Raw genomic sequence first — 16,815 nt, 5'->3', positions numbered from 1 at the left:
GTTGTACAAAAGTAAAGTTTAACTTGAGCATTTTCAGGAAGAACAGATTATTTTGCAGCCCATAGCAGCACTTTAACGTAGCTGCTTGATACACATTTTATTCTCTTCTTCAGAGAAGATGAAAACAGTAACTGGAATTACCCAGAAACACAGAATAAGTGAAGTTCACGTATCTCACAAGTGACAGCACACTGAACCATCAATTTGCAGAGATATTAGTGGGCTTATTCAAGGCAATCACTCTGCAAGTCTGAAAAATATTCTCTTACCCCACTAAAATTGGCATTAATGTTCAGCTGATTTAATGAATTCCTGATGATATTGCAAGTTGAGGCAGCCTGTGCTGCAGAGCATGCAGAATCATTGAGGGTGTTGCTCAGGTGCATTTTAACATCTGTCAAATTTGCATGAAGTCTCTCGGTGCCTTCCTGCAAAACCTCAACAGAGACGCTCACATTTTCCAGTGCCTCCTTCGTTTCTCTGATTGCTGCAAGGATGAGATACAGTTTTTAAAAAATCTTAAGTTAGAAACTAGATACAGGTAGAGAAAGTATACATGAACGTATAAGCACTACGAGCTTCTTAAAAATACTGATTTAAATAACCTTTCCATCCCTCCCAGAAGAACCCTCTAGCACAGAATACATATTTCTTGCAGATAAAAATGAATCACTTACATTTTCCTACAAACAAATTAATGAGCTCAAGCTACTTTTATTGAGACTCTACCCACTTCTCAGATTACTCTTTTCTCCTCTTTCCCTCATTTTTCTAAACCAGAGGATTTTGATAAAGAACTTTAATGCTTGGTTATTAGAAATCAAAAGAAAGCCCATATCCACATGACAGTGTTTTCAACATGGCGGTTGTAATCCAACTCAAGAAATTATGTAGCTGCAAGAGGAAAGGAAAAGAGATCATGTTGTAATGGCCAAGCATTAACCCATGTTAACACTGTATGCTTTCAGATTTTGTCCCAACCACACAAAACAAAAAGAACACTAAACAGGTGTTTTAAGACAAAAACCACAAAGATACAACTAAAAATGCACAAGTGTACAAAAATAAAGCACATTTCACACAACACAATCTTTTTTTTTTTTTTTTTTTTTTTTTTTTACCTTTGATAGCCCTTTCCACTTTGACTTCAAGACAAATAAGAGAAATAAAGCAAAAAAGGAAAATGGTGACGAATGAATGAGAAAGAACTCAATAAAGAATTTATGAGTTAAAAAAAAAAACAAACACAAAGTGACTCAAGTTTAAGGATGCCTTTCACTTTGCTCTCTGTAGTGTGCCTGATTCTTGAAAAAAAAATAAAACCTTAAATAGGGGAAAAAAAAAAGTATTTTCTTTAAAGGAGACAGAACTAAGCACAAGCAATGCTAAACTTAGAGGTACGATCAAGAAACTGTTGGCACTCTCATAGTAGGCTTGGCAGTGATGAGGCCAACGTTTGTTCATTCACTGACCTGTCAAAGGCTAACCTGCAAAGACCTACAGAGAGATCTTAGAGCACAGTTCTCCTAGTCTCCCTTAAAATCAATGGAAAGGGACAACCACCTGAATAGGGAATACAGATTTCATCTGTCTTCAGTGACTGCTGAAACTAGGTATCAACAATGGCACCTGATTTACTTTTTAAATACATTTATAAATCTTAGAACATCAGATATCCTCAGTCTAAAAGCAACATGACATGTAGAAAAATGGTAAGTAGAATCATAGTACTGCATAAAGCCATCCCATGCTGTGAACTAGAAAGATGACGCCTGTCTTGCCATGGCAACTGAACATTAATACAAGAATATGCACATCTTTACCTCCTGCCATTGTCAAAGCTGCATCAAGTGCGGGACGCACTTCTTTCCCCAGCTGTTCTTGAACTCTGCTACCAAGCAAAGGTCCAACATCTGTGGCACGGAGAGATGAAAAAACGTTACATACTAGTTCAGTTTAAACTACCTCACAGGTGCTATCAGACTGAACAAAGGATAAAGTATTAAAATTTCTCGAAGGCCTGACAGTCAAAATTCAGTGACAGAAGGATCACACAAAAACTCAACTGTCCTTTAGCTAGCTATAGGCTTATAAAGGACAGCATTACATCAAAATACAGTGGAAAATATTCAGTAGCACTTGACCATATACATAAAGACCCATACAAGTCTTATGAAGTGTGGCTGAGGGAGCTGGGGTTGTTCAGCTTGGAGAAAAGAAGGCTCGAGGGAGACTTCATTATACTTTACAATTACCTTAAAGGAGGTTGTATCAAGGTGGGGATCGGGCTTTTCTCTCGAGTACCAAGTGGTAAGATGAAGTGGAAACGGGCTCCAGTTGTGTGAGGAGAGGTTTAGAATGGATTTTAGGAGAAATTTCTTTACTGAAAGGGTTGTGCAGCATTGGAACAGGCTGCCCAGGGAAGTGCTCACCATCCCTGGAGGTCTTCAAGAAATGTGTAGATGTAGAACTTAGTTGCATGGTTTAGTGGTGGACTTGTCAGTACTAGGTTGGACTAGATGACCTGGGGGTCTTTTCCAACTTGAATGATTCCATGAATATTCCAATAGACTAGAGAATCTGTATTTCATTACATTTACTACTTTTTTTGGAAACAGACTTTTTCCACAAGCTACCTTAACACAGTCTCACATCTGGAAAGGAATTTTGTGGCATACTCATTCACTACAAGCTACGGTTTTGTAGTGCAAGAGAAAGAAGTAAACAGATTCTTTTCCTTACTCGTTCCTCATGCGTCAAGGTCACCCAAAGCCTGGACCTGCCAAACACCTCTGCTGAAATCCCTTAAGCGTGTTATGCACGTCTGCCAGTCACTGCTCCTCACATGCTGCATTCAGCTCTGGTGCTCATGGCACCAGCTTCAAGCTCACCCAGCACTATCCCCACCCTCCAAACCCTCCTGCCTCACTGCCCACAAACACCAATGAATCTTAGTTCAGCAGAAATGAGAATGGGTGTGTGTGGAAGACAGACAAGTGCAAGAGCAGAGATTGGTGAAGCATCTTAACACAACATATCCTGTAGGTGGCTGCTGGGTCTTCTCCATTTTCAGGTTACAGTAAACAGCTTTTTTGGCTTTTGCTCTCGATGAGATGGGAATAGTGAGTGGTACAGAAGCATCCATTACTGTCAAGACTGTCATTTCTAGCTTGGGATGAGCTTTTTATCGAGCAGAAAAGACTTTTCAGCATTTCCTTAGGGTGGGCAAACTGAACTCATCTACATTTCTCTCGAGGTTTATGCTGCTGTTGATTCCCTTTGAATGAAACCCTTTTGTCCCCAGGTATCACACACTTAATTCTGGTATCCCAGTACTATACAAGAAAATAAAAGCTATCTTTATTTATTGATGAGCACTCTTATCACAGAACCAGCTATGTTCCTGTTAACTAACGCATTAAACAGGCATTGAGAGTAAATAAATATTTAATTGGAATTTTCAGTTTGCAGTGCCCGGGAAGCTACAAGCTAGTATTTGAAGTGCAGATGTCAATTTATTTTTAAATTATTATTATTATTTTTAAAGACTTAAACATGTCACACAGCTTTTTAGACTAGAGTGTTCTTGGCTAGAGTTAGTTAGGGAGATGTGCAACTGCCACTTCGGCTACCATGCTTTAGTAGCCTTTCACAGCAGAGACGCTTTGACCTGAAGGTATGCCAAGCTGCCTGCATTGAAAACTATTTTTAAAATGGACTTTAAACCTACACTGAAGGATAGATTCTAGGAATGATAAATCAATACATTTGCTTCCAGCAGTCCTGTTTCAAATTAGTTTTGGTATTTTAGTATTGCATTTCAGTCTGAAACGCAGACCTGTACCCAAGTTGCCATGTTTATTAACACATGCCAACAATATGTACTGAATTCTAATCTGTACTGAATATGATCACCCTATTATCATATATCATATAACTATTATCATTGTTTTTGAAAAGTGATGCTTAAGTTCTAAAAAACATCAGAGGTTTGGTTGTTTCTGTTTATTGAGGCATATAAAAAGGTGATGCTGTGTATCATGACTGCACTGAAGGAGAAGGTGAAGCAGTTGTATGTCAAGTTTTATCTCTCGCTCTTCAAGTGCTCATCCTGAAATGCCAAATACACTAAGCAGCTTTGGGAAGAAGATAAACGCATATCTCAACTTCTAGCTGAGTAGAGGACAAAGCATAACAACAAAAACAAACAAATGCAGAGATCTATCAGTCATTGTAACTGTGGCAACAGCTAGCAGCTCTCCTCTTTCACATTTGGCTCCACAGTGAAAAACCGAGGAATAATACTCTAAAAAAGCATTAGGTATTAGTGGTTACTGAACTATAAAAAGGAAAATAAAATCTTAGTCTGACTTACTGTATAAGTGATTTAACAAAAGAATTATTTCAGAAAATAATGTGCATTACAGCAGTTCCAAGACAATTTATATGAAAAGAATCTTAGGTTTTAGCCTCATTTACGATTAAGAACAGTAATTATGTTTGCAAACTATATTCTTACAACGAAAATTTCACTTTGCATTATGAACTGTTTACATTATCTTATCGAAGGCTTTAAATACACATCACTAACTCCCTTTAAATCAAAAGTACTTACTATTTAGGTCAGAGAGTGCTTTATCCTTGGTTGTGTTGTACTGGCTCACCAAGTAGTCAATTTGCTGAAAAAAGATAATATGGAAAACAAAGTAATTGGAAAAAAAAGTAATGTTTTCAAATGAGTCAGAAATTGCCACACTGAAACAATCCAAATATTTGTGCAAACCTCCCAAATCCTAGAGCTCTGTTTTCAGTTAACTAAATATTTTAAAACCCTGCTTAGCAGAAGTGCACATAAAAAAGATGCAGTTAATCAGGAAGTCTACGCAACTGGAACATCTCTGGGGAAAAATATTCAGCTTAAAAGTGTTAAGTACCAGGAACGGTGGCCATATGAAGGTTTCAAGTCAGGCAGGCACGGTAAGTTTGTGCATGTCTTCACCTCTCTTACTTGATTTTTCTAGTGAAAGAGAAAATTTCTCTGGAAATGAGAGACATGCAACAAATTGATGGGATGGTAGCTTTGAAGAAAATTCACAGTCCTGACTGGCTTTTACCTGGGCAGCTTCTCAGAGCTTCTCTTACAGAAAGGAGCTGGTCATTCTGCCTTAATGCAAATGTTTTTCATTATCCACAAATGGATTTGGCCCAGTCTCAAGCTTTCAGTGGAGTAAAGAAAAAAAAAAGACACAAACAAAACACCACCCACAAAACAACCCACACATCATACAGCAGTGCATGTAATTAAACAACAAAGTATCACACAGGCTTTTTTTTCACCAAAGGAGAAAAAAAAATCATAGCGAGAAGGCTTTAGTTTTTTAAGTGGGACAGCATTAGGCTGGGCTGCTTTCCTAAGCTAACTCGAGAACTAAAATTTTGGAGGTCTACAAGTTTTACACCATCTCCAGCAATGTCACAGACAAAATGTGATTCAGTGTAACTACCAGCGGTATCACTCAGTACTCATGCTGTCTGCTAATCTTTCAGGCAAGAACTCTTTACACGTGACTTCATTTTTCAAATCCTCTTATGTTATACACCTCCTAATCATGAGGCAAGGACATCAGTTAGGATTTCAGAGTTCTATAGCCAATGAATTGAATTCCACAATCTTTTCAGCAAACTGCAGTCCTTCTCTTTTCCTCACGAAATTCTTACGTGTACTTACCTATACATGATACCATTGTACCTTCTCTGTCAAAATGACTTTTGAGATATATCTGATGATTACATAATTAAGTGCTATCAAGTCTAAGAAAGAAAAATTAGTAATCCCACATATTAACTAAAAACCTGCTACATATCTGAGACTTTGACAAACTCCTGGCATGAATGTTCAAGTCCTGACATTTAAATTCAGTAATTCAGGTGTTTTTTATTAACTTTTAAACTAGTGTCTATTTTTTTCTCTATTAAGATAGCTTCTTCTATGTAACAAGATTGTCTACGCTCACAGTGTCATGGGCACTAATCACTCTGTGAAGAGACCAGTGGGTTCTGAAGCAGCTGGGTTACATCTTTGAGTGCAAACCTTCTTTTGGCACCTCCAGGCTCACGAAAGGCCCTCTGTCTCAAGAGAGATATGAGATGTGACCTCTGCTTCCTACCATATACCTGCATCACCCTCCTGTCACACCACTATGCACAAATTAATAATTGTATACAGAACAACTCCAGATACGGAAAAATTTAAATGTCACTCCTCAGATGTCTCCTGTTCTCATGTAGTCCTGCCAGCAGAGAAGCAGTTTGTGGGGTATGGAAGCCCAGAATTACTGTAATTGGGATGCTCCCACACCCACAGTGTGAATACCAGCTATTTCAACTTTAACAGCCACATAGAAGAAAAATGGATTTACTAGTAAATTAAATAAAGGCAAGATACTACAGCTGTAGGACATTTTTCCTCCCAAAACATAAAGAATTGAAATTTGTATAGGGGGAAGTTTACAAGTCTAAGCATTTATTTTATTCTTTTAGTGCAAAAAGCTACTGCTTTTGCAATGTCAAGGGAAGCTTGACAGCAGAAAAGAGATAAACTTTTCAATACGGCACAGTACCACATTGGTTTAAAGAAAAAAAACAGTCAAAAATAATTCTGGAATAAAGTTACCACAGTTCATTCCCAGAGCACACATGCCCAAAAGACAAGCAAACAGGAAACAACACAGAATCCAAGCTTTCATGTAATACATTTTTTTTTTATTAATGTGTGTTGCTTTTAAAATCACATTTTGTCAAGGATTTCACCTGCTAGCAGTCTACACTAGTTCAGGGAGAGGAAAAGAGGTTCACTGAACAAGCATCACTCTAATAGCCTCCAGCAGTCCAGCTCAAAAATTGCTCACAGAATGTTTGCTCCCAAACATTAACAGTTACGTGAAAACTTCTTACCTCACATAATTTACTCCGTGAGACTGACACACAAAGAACAGACACCACACTGCAGGTGTAATTTATACCCAACAGAAAGAAACAATAATTATACTTCTTCCCTCCCACCCTCATTTCCCATAAAGAAAAAAATTCTTTACCGCTGGAGTGTCGTTTAGGAAAACTTTCAGATCTTTAAAATTACTGTTAACCAGTTTCTTTGCTCCTCGGACTTGACTAGTTAAGTGTTGGTTGGCGGCATATGCACAAAGTACTCCAATGCTACAAAAAACACAGTTAACAGATATTTATTACTGTGAATGCCCATTATGACATTTTAAAACAGAATAAATATACAGGAAAAGAAAATATAATCAAAATAATGGTCTCCTCCCTATGTTTACATCATCTTTTTCTTGCTATAAAGTTCTCACATCCACCACTCAGTGGAGCAGAGGAATTAGCCTTAAGGGCAGATATGGTACTACTAACTCAAATATAGAAAGGGTAAAGCAATGTTAACCCAAAGTCTCAAGAAGTTTTTAATTTATAGCCACTTACCATTTGCATTGATACTGTCAGAAACTGCGAAAGCGTGCATAGCCTAGGTAAATTGTATGAGACTTATAAATGTTGCACTTCCACAAGTACCATTAATGCTGACATGGCTACAAGCAAATGTTCATAAAATAGCTACGAAAAAGAATATTTTACATTTGGAAACTTCAGCAATTTTTACTCCTAATGGCCCTATTTATTTACATAATTACATACATCTTTTAAAAGGACATGAATAGACCCTATTAACTCTAAATATATATATAAACATTTCCTGATGATAAAACAAAAGGTGGAAAGCAAGCTGCTATATATATATAAATAATTAGCACTGCTGCTAATTATTTCCTATTTGATCATTCCCACTGTAAAATCCTAACCATAACACAATAGATTTGCACAAACATTAAGTAAAAAGGCAATTAAAAATCCCATGAGAGGCTCCAAAAGCTTTCTTAGCATACATAATACTTAGGGGTTTAGTCTAGTTTATGTGTAAAATAAACAGAAGGATGAATTTTGGTTTTAAACGTCTCATATCCACAACAGCTATCCTGCCAGTTGGAAAGGCATCTTCTGCAGTCACAGGCAGCAGAAGATGAATACAGCAGCCTGAGGTAGGAGTGCAGTGGTTACAGGCTGAATACAAACCCACTCGATGGCTTTAGCACTAACTTGGTGTGGGCTTTAACTGGTGGACAGCACAGAACCCCTCAGCGCAGGCATGGCACATCCCCAGAGGGGCAGCACTGCTGCATCACAGGCTTTTCTGGACAGCATGTTTGTTCAGTCTCTTAGCTTGCACTGCAGTGTGACAGCTCAATCCTAGCGATTAGAGAGGCAGGATCATGAGAAAAACACATGATGGACATCCCAGTGACAGAAGGCACTAACACCAATGGCACTGTACTCCTCACAAACCGACAAACTTCATGTGCTGGCATCAATAAGACCTAGTATTTTTAAATAGGTCTTATAGAAAATCCATACTAAGCTCCCTAATGGGCAAAGTTAAGAATAAGTAAGAACAGTTCTTCATCCAAACAACTTACGTTCAAAGGAAGCCATAACATAGGCACTCAAATGAGAAGGGGATGGTGGAGAGAAAATGAGTACCTAAAACAACGTGATGCATAAATCCTGGCAAGACAGGATCAAACACGCTGATGAGGCTCATCTCCTCATTTTATCCTAGATCCAAACCCAAAACTTTATCTTGCTTTTCCTCTTTTAGCTTTCCCTGGCAAGGTAGAGGCTTGTTCTCCCAGCAAGGCCGCTCTCAAGTGCAAGACCTTTTGCTGCACTGACAAATGCTCAGAAGGCAAATTCAGGTTTCAGAGCGTGATGCAAGAAGAGATGGCAAGGCTACGCGCAGGCAAGACAGCTTCTGCCTGTTAGAATTCCTTCGCTGATGTTTCTCTCAAGATCCACAAGAAAAATTCAGAACAGGCTGACAGAGTCTGACATAAAGGGAGAGCCCAGTTTCACAGCTCTGTCCTTAAAGCTGGCTATCAGCTCTCCTCCGAGAAGAAGTCACTAACCAAGGGCCACCGACATTCACCTGACTACTTAACTAACAGCAAGTGGCACCGTTACATTTCCAACAGGGCCAAACACTCCAGCAGCCTTTAGTTACCACCCGTGGAAAGCGAATTTAGGAAGCGTAAAATGCCGTGAAACCGAGCAACTTGCAGCGTAAGCAGAAGAAACAGCAGCAAGCGCTCTGCAGTGCGGACACACACCATTTATCATTTCTCTTCATTCTCCAGGGATGGCAATTGTCTCAAAAACGTTCTAGAAAGATAGTCAAAGATGGTTTTCCCCTTTATTTTTCCTCTCCCCCAGATCTGAAGAAAAACGACCTGAAGCTATCAGGAAAAGTAAACATTTGTGTATCGCTCTGCGGTCCGGGTTTATAATGTCATCTTTGTTCTTCGGCCAGGCAGCGTTTTTATGCCTTTTCACTGTTATGCTCACAGACCAGAAAGGTCAATTTCAAGCTAACAAAACAGTACTTTGTGAGATTTGAGCACAATCATTTTTCTCTTCAGTCTCCTACATAGAAGGAGTGGGAGGACACCAGACGGGGGAGATGCTTTAAATAACTAAACAACTGTAACTAAACAAATACCCAACACGGGAGAGGAAAAATCTATCTGTGCTATAACTGAACCTTGAGTCAACATTCAATAAGCAGCTATAAGGAGAAAGGCATAAAGAAGCAATAAAGCGGACATGCCTTTCCTACAGCAGATTAGAGAATTGTTTGAGCAGGCTCCTTGGGAGTCAGACCTTCCGTGATCAGCCTCTTGTCAGGTGTCACCAGGGGACATAAGTTACTAACCCAGTTGTTGGGGGGAACCAAGCTTTTTCTTTAGCTGTGGCTCCTAAAAAAACTTTCAAGTCACAGAACAGAAACACTGGATTGATTTACATCTTGGGTAAGTGCCACCTTCCTCACTACTAAAACTGAATACAAGGAAATAATGGGGAGAGATTTCTGTACCAACCTGCTCCCCAATTCTGTCGATTAACGTTGATTTCTGGGTTATGAGCAATGTGCATGACCAATCCCAGAGACCTTCAATACAGCCCGAAAAAGGTACTTGTCAAGGTACCAAATACCACCTCCATTCCTTTGGACTTAGCTTCCCCTAGCACATCAGATGTGACAGCATCCATGACTTCAAAACGAACTTACGCCACCACCACCTCTCTTGGAAGGACAGAAAAGGGACCATCTAGTAGCCAAACCACCATCTGGGACTGACACATTTGGTATTGGTACCAATACCTTGTCTTTATGAGGTAGAGGAATTAATGGAATTACATTCTTTCCCTCAGAAAATGTGTTTGCCTAAGCTTGCTGACTACTAGGAAATAAAATTAAATAGCAAACCTGTTCCTAATTTCTGTGCAACAGAATCCTACTTTGTATGACAATATCCATACATGAAAACCAAATTACCAAAAAGCATAGCACGTATTTCTGACTCAAACTACCGAAAGAGGTATTTCAAATGTAGAATGCCTCTACTGGAGAATGACACATGTAAGTTTATTTACTTCAAGATAAACAACTGTATACATAATCATGACTTCTGACTTGCCTCTGTTCCTTGAAGAAACCCCACTTCAAGAAGTACACCTTGCCTTCAGAAAGCAATGCCAGCTTTTTGTTTGCTTTATTTTAAAAGAGAGCTGGCATCTTTGCCCTTCCTTTGCACAACTTCTCAGTAGTCTTAAAACCTTATCGTAATAACCAGAGCACTGTCAGTGGAAAAGTGAGAAGAAATAATGTTCCTCATGAATAAAATCTACTAGCTGAAATCTCCTAAATATCTACATTAACAGCATGCACAGGGCAGTATGAACTTGCATGCTGACTCATAAAAAAGACTTCTTCATGTTTCCAGTATTCAGGAGTTGTTGCCTGTAAATACACCAACTATCGAGAGCTCAGTGTTCAGCATCTTTCCCCTACTCATACTCTCCTACTGTGCATTTGACCTGACCTCACCAGCTAAGGAAAGACAGTTTGGATCTGTCTTTCAGACCAAAGACTGAAAAAATAAAGAGGAAAAAAAGAAGAAAAAAAAAAGAAAAAGAAAAAAGAAAAATGGCTCCTGCTTCCTATTGTTCTTCTGTGCATTGATCCTTTGAATGAGAGAATCCCAGCATGGCTGGCACTGCAAGAGAGAGGGAATGGAGAGGAAGATGCAGCCAATACATTTGGGCAGTACATCCTGAACAAGCCCATGCCCTAGAAAGCCCTCTCTTTCCCTCCAGCATCCACGTGTTCATTCCACCGTGGGTCCTTTAAAGCAGAGCTCCACTGGCGGAGGTGTGGTTTCAGAGCACCACAAGGGATGGCTGCCTTCCTAAACACATCTCTGGGAGAAATATTTCAAAGGGAGACCTCCAATGCTGCATGAACTTCATATTCGAACGAGAGGACACATCTTAGTGATTTCATGGCACAGCTTGATGTAGCAGTAACAGTGGAGATTATTTAAGCTCTTGTTCCTTTGGCTATGTCTGCAAGTAGCCATAAGCATTTGACTTGCACAGGACTGAACTCTTTTATATTAATGTCACAGCTTATGCATGAAGCCATGGCACAGCTCTTGAGATGTGTGGCTTTGGGAAAAACAGGTAAATCTTCCAACTAAGCTGAAACTGCAACTTGGGGGAAAAGTAGAAAATACATCCACGTGGAGAGGGTGGGGAGGGAACGGCTACCAACAAGTCCTTTTGTCTTTCAGAACAATGGCAAGGAAGCTGACATGGTTTTAAATAGATCCAGGCATGGCATCTTCTCTTCCCTTGCTAAAGAAGATCTAGGAAGGGCATCAGCCTCCTGCTTTGTGCATGTGTGTAGTGGAAATCTGAGGGCTAGACCTGCCTCAGCCGGGCTGGAGTCATTGATATTACCTGTGTAAAGCCTGTCTTGCCTTGCGCAGCACTCACAGCATTAGAGACTTAGCTGGGGAGTCGTATGGGATTATCTCTGCCTGTGGAAACCTGCAAGCAGAGCTCAGGCCAAGCCCTCCCTTAGGGTAGGCATCTCACACTCCTGATGTCTGATACAGAAGAAAAATAAACAAGGATGAGTTAAAGGAGCAGCTTCCCTAGTCCTGGAAAGCGTGTTACTGGGGATCACCAATCACCCATTCGTGACATGGGGAGATGCAGTTGCCATCCTGGGTGTGCTTAACAGGAATAACTGGCAGCAAATGTTGGAGAGACTGACGGGGAGATTCAGTTGACAGGCAGCAGCCCTCAGGCATCATAACCAGAACACAGTGTCCCGAGACATGACACAAAGACATCCCTGCAGCTCCAGCATGCTGGTAGGTAACTCATAACATTTTCTTTGAAGCACCACTGCACTAAGAAGAACTCTCCTCCTGTCATCATGGCAAGGTTGTATTTATCTCCTGCTTCACCTGCTACCTACCATTTGGCTTTCTGGTTTTCAGAATACGTAAGTGTCATGGATTTTAGTGATGCCCGGGAGAAAAGAGAATGATCCAATACTTGATATCAGCCAGGTCTACATTCGAGCATGAGGAAGGCCTTAATTCAGCATAACAGACAGCAGTAAAATGAAAAAGAAGTCAAGGTTACAGTGAAGTGACAGGTTATGCCCCACCTGACTAAACAGCCACAAAGTACAAAACAAAGACTTCATTTTTTTTCAGATAAAATCACAAAAAAAAAAGAGCAGGTGAAAAAAAATGAAGAAGCTGAATGAAAATTAGAAAAAAAAAAAAAAGCAAACAACATATTTTGAAAGCATCTACAGGGAAAAGTCTGGACTGCAGCCCCTCATCACCCATTATCAGCTCCTAAGGTTAATAGGATTAAAATGTCTCTAAACTTGGGCGTTTTACAGCGAGTACACGCATGGCTTAAACAACTCAATCAGTGCCCAAAAGAAAACCCGTTAATCTGAACTTATAAAACAACCTAGAGGTCAACAAATACTAAGAAAGGTCACAGTAGCTTTTCTCACCACTTTTTCTCACCATGACCAAGAAAAAAACTGTAGGATGTACCTTAGGGTCTTTATGGGATGGCAATTGGACATAGGACACAGGATCTGCTGTTCAGGAGTTCAAGGTAACATTCTGCTATTGCCACCTGGAGACTGGCAAAAGCCTCGTTTGTCAAATTCAAGCTTTTTTTTGTTTGTTTTTTTAACATTTCATATCTACATTCCTCTCAAGTGAATACATAATGACCTGAGGATATCAATGGCAGCAGCACTTTTATAATGCAGTCACATTTTCTTTAATAAGCAGTAACGTTATTTAATCTAATGAAATTACTTCTGCACCTGTAGGCTAACACAGTAACATTATAATGTCATATGACACTGCAAAATTAGTGCTATACCAAGCTTCGCATTGTGCTATTCCACTTGCCTTATTATTAAAGAAGCAACAAAAAGAAATGTTGCAAAACAGCTCCTCTGACAGTCAGCATTTTTCTTCTGTCTTTGATGCATTTCCCCACCACAGTTGTCACAGCAACGACACATACAGAAGCAAAGTCCCACAAGAGGCAGTAACAAAATAAATAGCAATCCCAAGGCTGCGGAGACTATAAAACCGATTTCATAGTAGATGGCCTGTAATTCAGACAAAAATAGTGGTAATAGCAGGTATCACACAGTAACTGCAATCAATACAGAGCAAATTAATAAAAAGTAAACTAAAGGCTAAACCATCTACTGAGTTACTGAGGTTATGGACCTGGTGTTTTTGTCAATCATCGACAGCTTTTCCAACAAAAGGATACATGACATTGCAGACACCAACAGCTAACACTTGGTTAACTAGAGTATTAAGGAGGTAAGCTACAGGAATGAATTTGAAGGGAGAAATATGCTCACATGAAATGAATGCAAATTGATTCCACTGAAATAGGTTAAAAACAAACACATTTGCTTTCCTGGACTACAACTCTAATGTTTCTCACATCTGTTTCCAAGAAGCCTCCATAGATGTCAGCAAGACTGCCTAGATCAACACTTCGTTTGGGGGAGGGAGGGCACTTTGTTCTCTTTTTTAATCAGTTACGAGTGGAAAGATTCATATGAACAGCAAAGGGAAGTACTGCACTGGGTGACAGATCGCAGTAGCAGAGCTTTCTGCAAACTGTAGAAGAAAAAATTGCTTAGGGACTGAAAACCATAAAGGAGTGGATTTTAGGCTCTCTCAGGTAAAGACATTTATTCTGGTGCCAAGCAGCTAAACAGCAGCAACTAAAAGGGTGCTTTCAAAGCCTGGAAGGAATGAAAGGGAAGCGTGCAATGCAATACCCTAACTAGCTTTCACGCTGGAAGCAGTGCAAGCGCTTGAGGTCTGTGAAGCTGGGCCAGGCAGCCCTGGCACAGCAGCATGCAGGGTGATGTGGGTTCCAGGGGGCAAGCTGTGAGCGCTGCAAGCTGAGAGCTCTGCTGCAGATACAAACCAACATGCCCAGACCCCGAGCGGGCAGGCAGGTGTCCCTGTGCAGAGCTAGGCAGTGTGGTGTGAACATGCTCCAGTTGTTTCTCTTGCCTAATAAATCTCTCTTCTCTTATTTTCTGCAATTTTAGGAAAACTGATTAGCACACCAGTACTTTGAATCCTCTTGTTTTACAGATCTGCCAGCACTGGGGCAGGTTGGCAGTAGAAGGATAAAAGTGGGGCTGCATATTGTCCTGCAAAAGAAGTTGCAATTTCTCACAAGCTATCTATCATGCTCCACTTCCAGCTTTACTGATGCCCTTCCTCACAGTCCCTAATTACCAACTGATCCAAATACAGCGACCATTACCATTAGCAGAGTTGCAAATTTCTGACCTAATTACCAATTCTAGGATGAAATCTAGTTTTTGTGTTGTTGTTCTTTTTTTTGGTTTTGTTTTTGTTTTTTTAATCGTCATTATTAATAACTGCCAGTTAACTGCTGAAATCCCTTCTGATGAGTACAAACTAGATGCTTGGAAGAAGAATTTGGCTTTTGTTTGGAAAGAATTATAAACTAACCCACAAAAACATTCTCATTCTCTTTTGTAATTAGCTGAACACTTCAGAGATTATTCTACAATGTACATTTTAAAATATGTTAGATGGAAAAAAATACTTAAAACAAGACAAAAAACAGCTACGGATGTTTTAATAGGAGTAGTGCGTATTGACATTGTTAGTTTTTTGTGAAAGCTGCACATCTACCAGATAACACATTACCTGGAGAGTCAGGACAACATTTTCTGGCTGTGGAAGTCAAAACAAATGGAGAGTGTGTATAATACACAGGCAGCATGCACAAAAACAAATTGAGTAATGAATAATTAACCACGATCAAAACAATTAACAACACAGAAACAATAATAAAAAGCTACCGAGGTAAAATAATGTATAGAAGCACCATTAAATAACCACAGAAAAGAATTTACAATAAAATATAGAGGCAGATCATTTCTGGTTTCCTTTGCAAGTAAACAAAGGAATCTAGGTTTTGTCCAACACATCTCAGAGCAACACAGACTGGTTATTTCCGTACCAAACATCTGTTTCCTGTAATTCCCAACAAATCTCATGGAAGAGTAGGCCAGGGATTGCGCTACTTTGTGGTTTAATGATTTCTTCAGAAATTCCACCTGCCATAACTGATCTATGATATTCCTGACTAACATTTTCTTTTCAGTGCTGATTTTATTTTGGCAGGAGAGCAGCAGTTTCAGTAGTGGTTTTGGGACCCTAACAGATTACACAGAAAATTCACCCTTGCTTTCAACTAATTACAGAGACGTTTATTTTAAATTACGCAGAAGTAAAGAAGAACAGGCATTCGGGAAGGACTAGGGAAATGTATTTAACAGATCCCTAATTCACTTCTCATCCATATTTCAAAAAAACCCTGAAAGCTAAATATTCAAGGACAGGAATTTCCGACAAACCTGATTTCCCCTTTGTTTTCACAATGAAAATTGTAGTTCTTGTATTTTTCCTATTCATCTCCACATGCCAAGCTCACACCTGTTAATGCTATCCCTTTTGTCATCAGCAGAATAGAAAAGTGGACTAGCTAAAACAGCAAGACCCCTCAACCCAAAGGCTGCCATGTGAGAATCAGAAATGTTCTCAAGTTTTGGGGAAATTTTTTATCAGCATCACACACATCTTTATGAAACCTCTGCTGTACGATGTGTTTAAAACACTGAAAATTGTATTTGGTATCTTATTTGTAATGGGAGGAAAACAAGTGCTTATAGTCCCTTAAAAATATGGTACTGAGTAGGATTTTGAACCTTTTAAGCAAGAACACCTCCCAGAAGAACTGAAGCCATCGCAGCAGCAGCGTGCTGGCTCTGTGTGAGCACACAGCAGCTGTGCTCAGCTGCTAGGTTATCCTGGCAGATCCGTGTCCCTGCCAGGGGATGGTAAGGCATCCGCGGTAAGAATCCAGCTGGGAACACGGGAACACACGGCACAGAACTGGGAAGGGCCTCCTGGGTCACTAACACATTCTACAAATAGCTTGACATAAAAAAAAAAAAAAAAAAAAAAAGAGATCGGGAGGAATGACAGCAGAAATTTAACAGGATAAATGGATAAATGGCAGAAGCTGTTCTTGCTACTGCTTGGTGCACTGGCGAGTCTTCTTCTAACATGCATTTATACATGGCCTGTTTCTGTGCCTCTGCTTCTGTGATAACACCATCTTTTGCCCAAATAGCAGTTTTCTCTTCATATATATTTATAAGGAGTAAAGATATCTCTTATCAGTGCGTCTCCTAAGCTAAGCAAACTCTTCCAGTCTCCTCTG

The 16,815-nt window shown here is 39.7% G+C and overlaps 1 protein-coding gene across 1 annotated transcript in view; it reads right to left on the bottom strand.

Moving 5' to 3' along the window:
• Window positions 1-16,815, bottom strand: part of PROM1 (prominin 1) — a gene marked incomplete at both ends in the record, with an annotated part of 51,473 nt that overhangs the window by 17,465 nt on the left and 17,193 nt on the right. Inside the window, 6 exons of the mRNA XM_084285720.1 lie at window positions 270-487; window positions 1,824-1,913; window positions 4,616-4,679; window positions 7,095-7,215; window positions 13,422-13,627; window positions 15,234-15,260. Coding sequence (XP_084141846.1) covers window positions 270-487; window positions 1,824-1,913; window positions 4,616-4,679; window positions 7,095-7,215; window positions 13,422-13,627; window positions 15,234-15,260 — 726 coding nt within the window. The remainder of the gene's footprint in view (window positions 1-269; window positions 488-1,823; window positions 1,914-4,615; window positions 4,680-7,094; window positions 7,216-13,421; window positions 13,628-15,233; window positions 15,261-16,815) is intronic.

Source organism: Netta rufina, assembly GCF_964035555.1.
Source record: "Netta rufina genome assembly, chromosome: 4".
NCBI lineage: Eukaryota > Metazoa > Chordata > Aves > Anseriformes > Anatidae > Netta > Netta rufina.
This window is presented reverse-complemented; position numbering and strand designations above follow the sequence as displayed.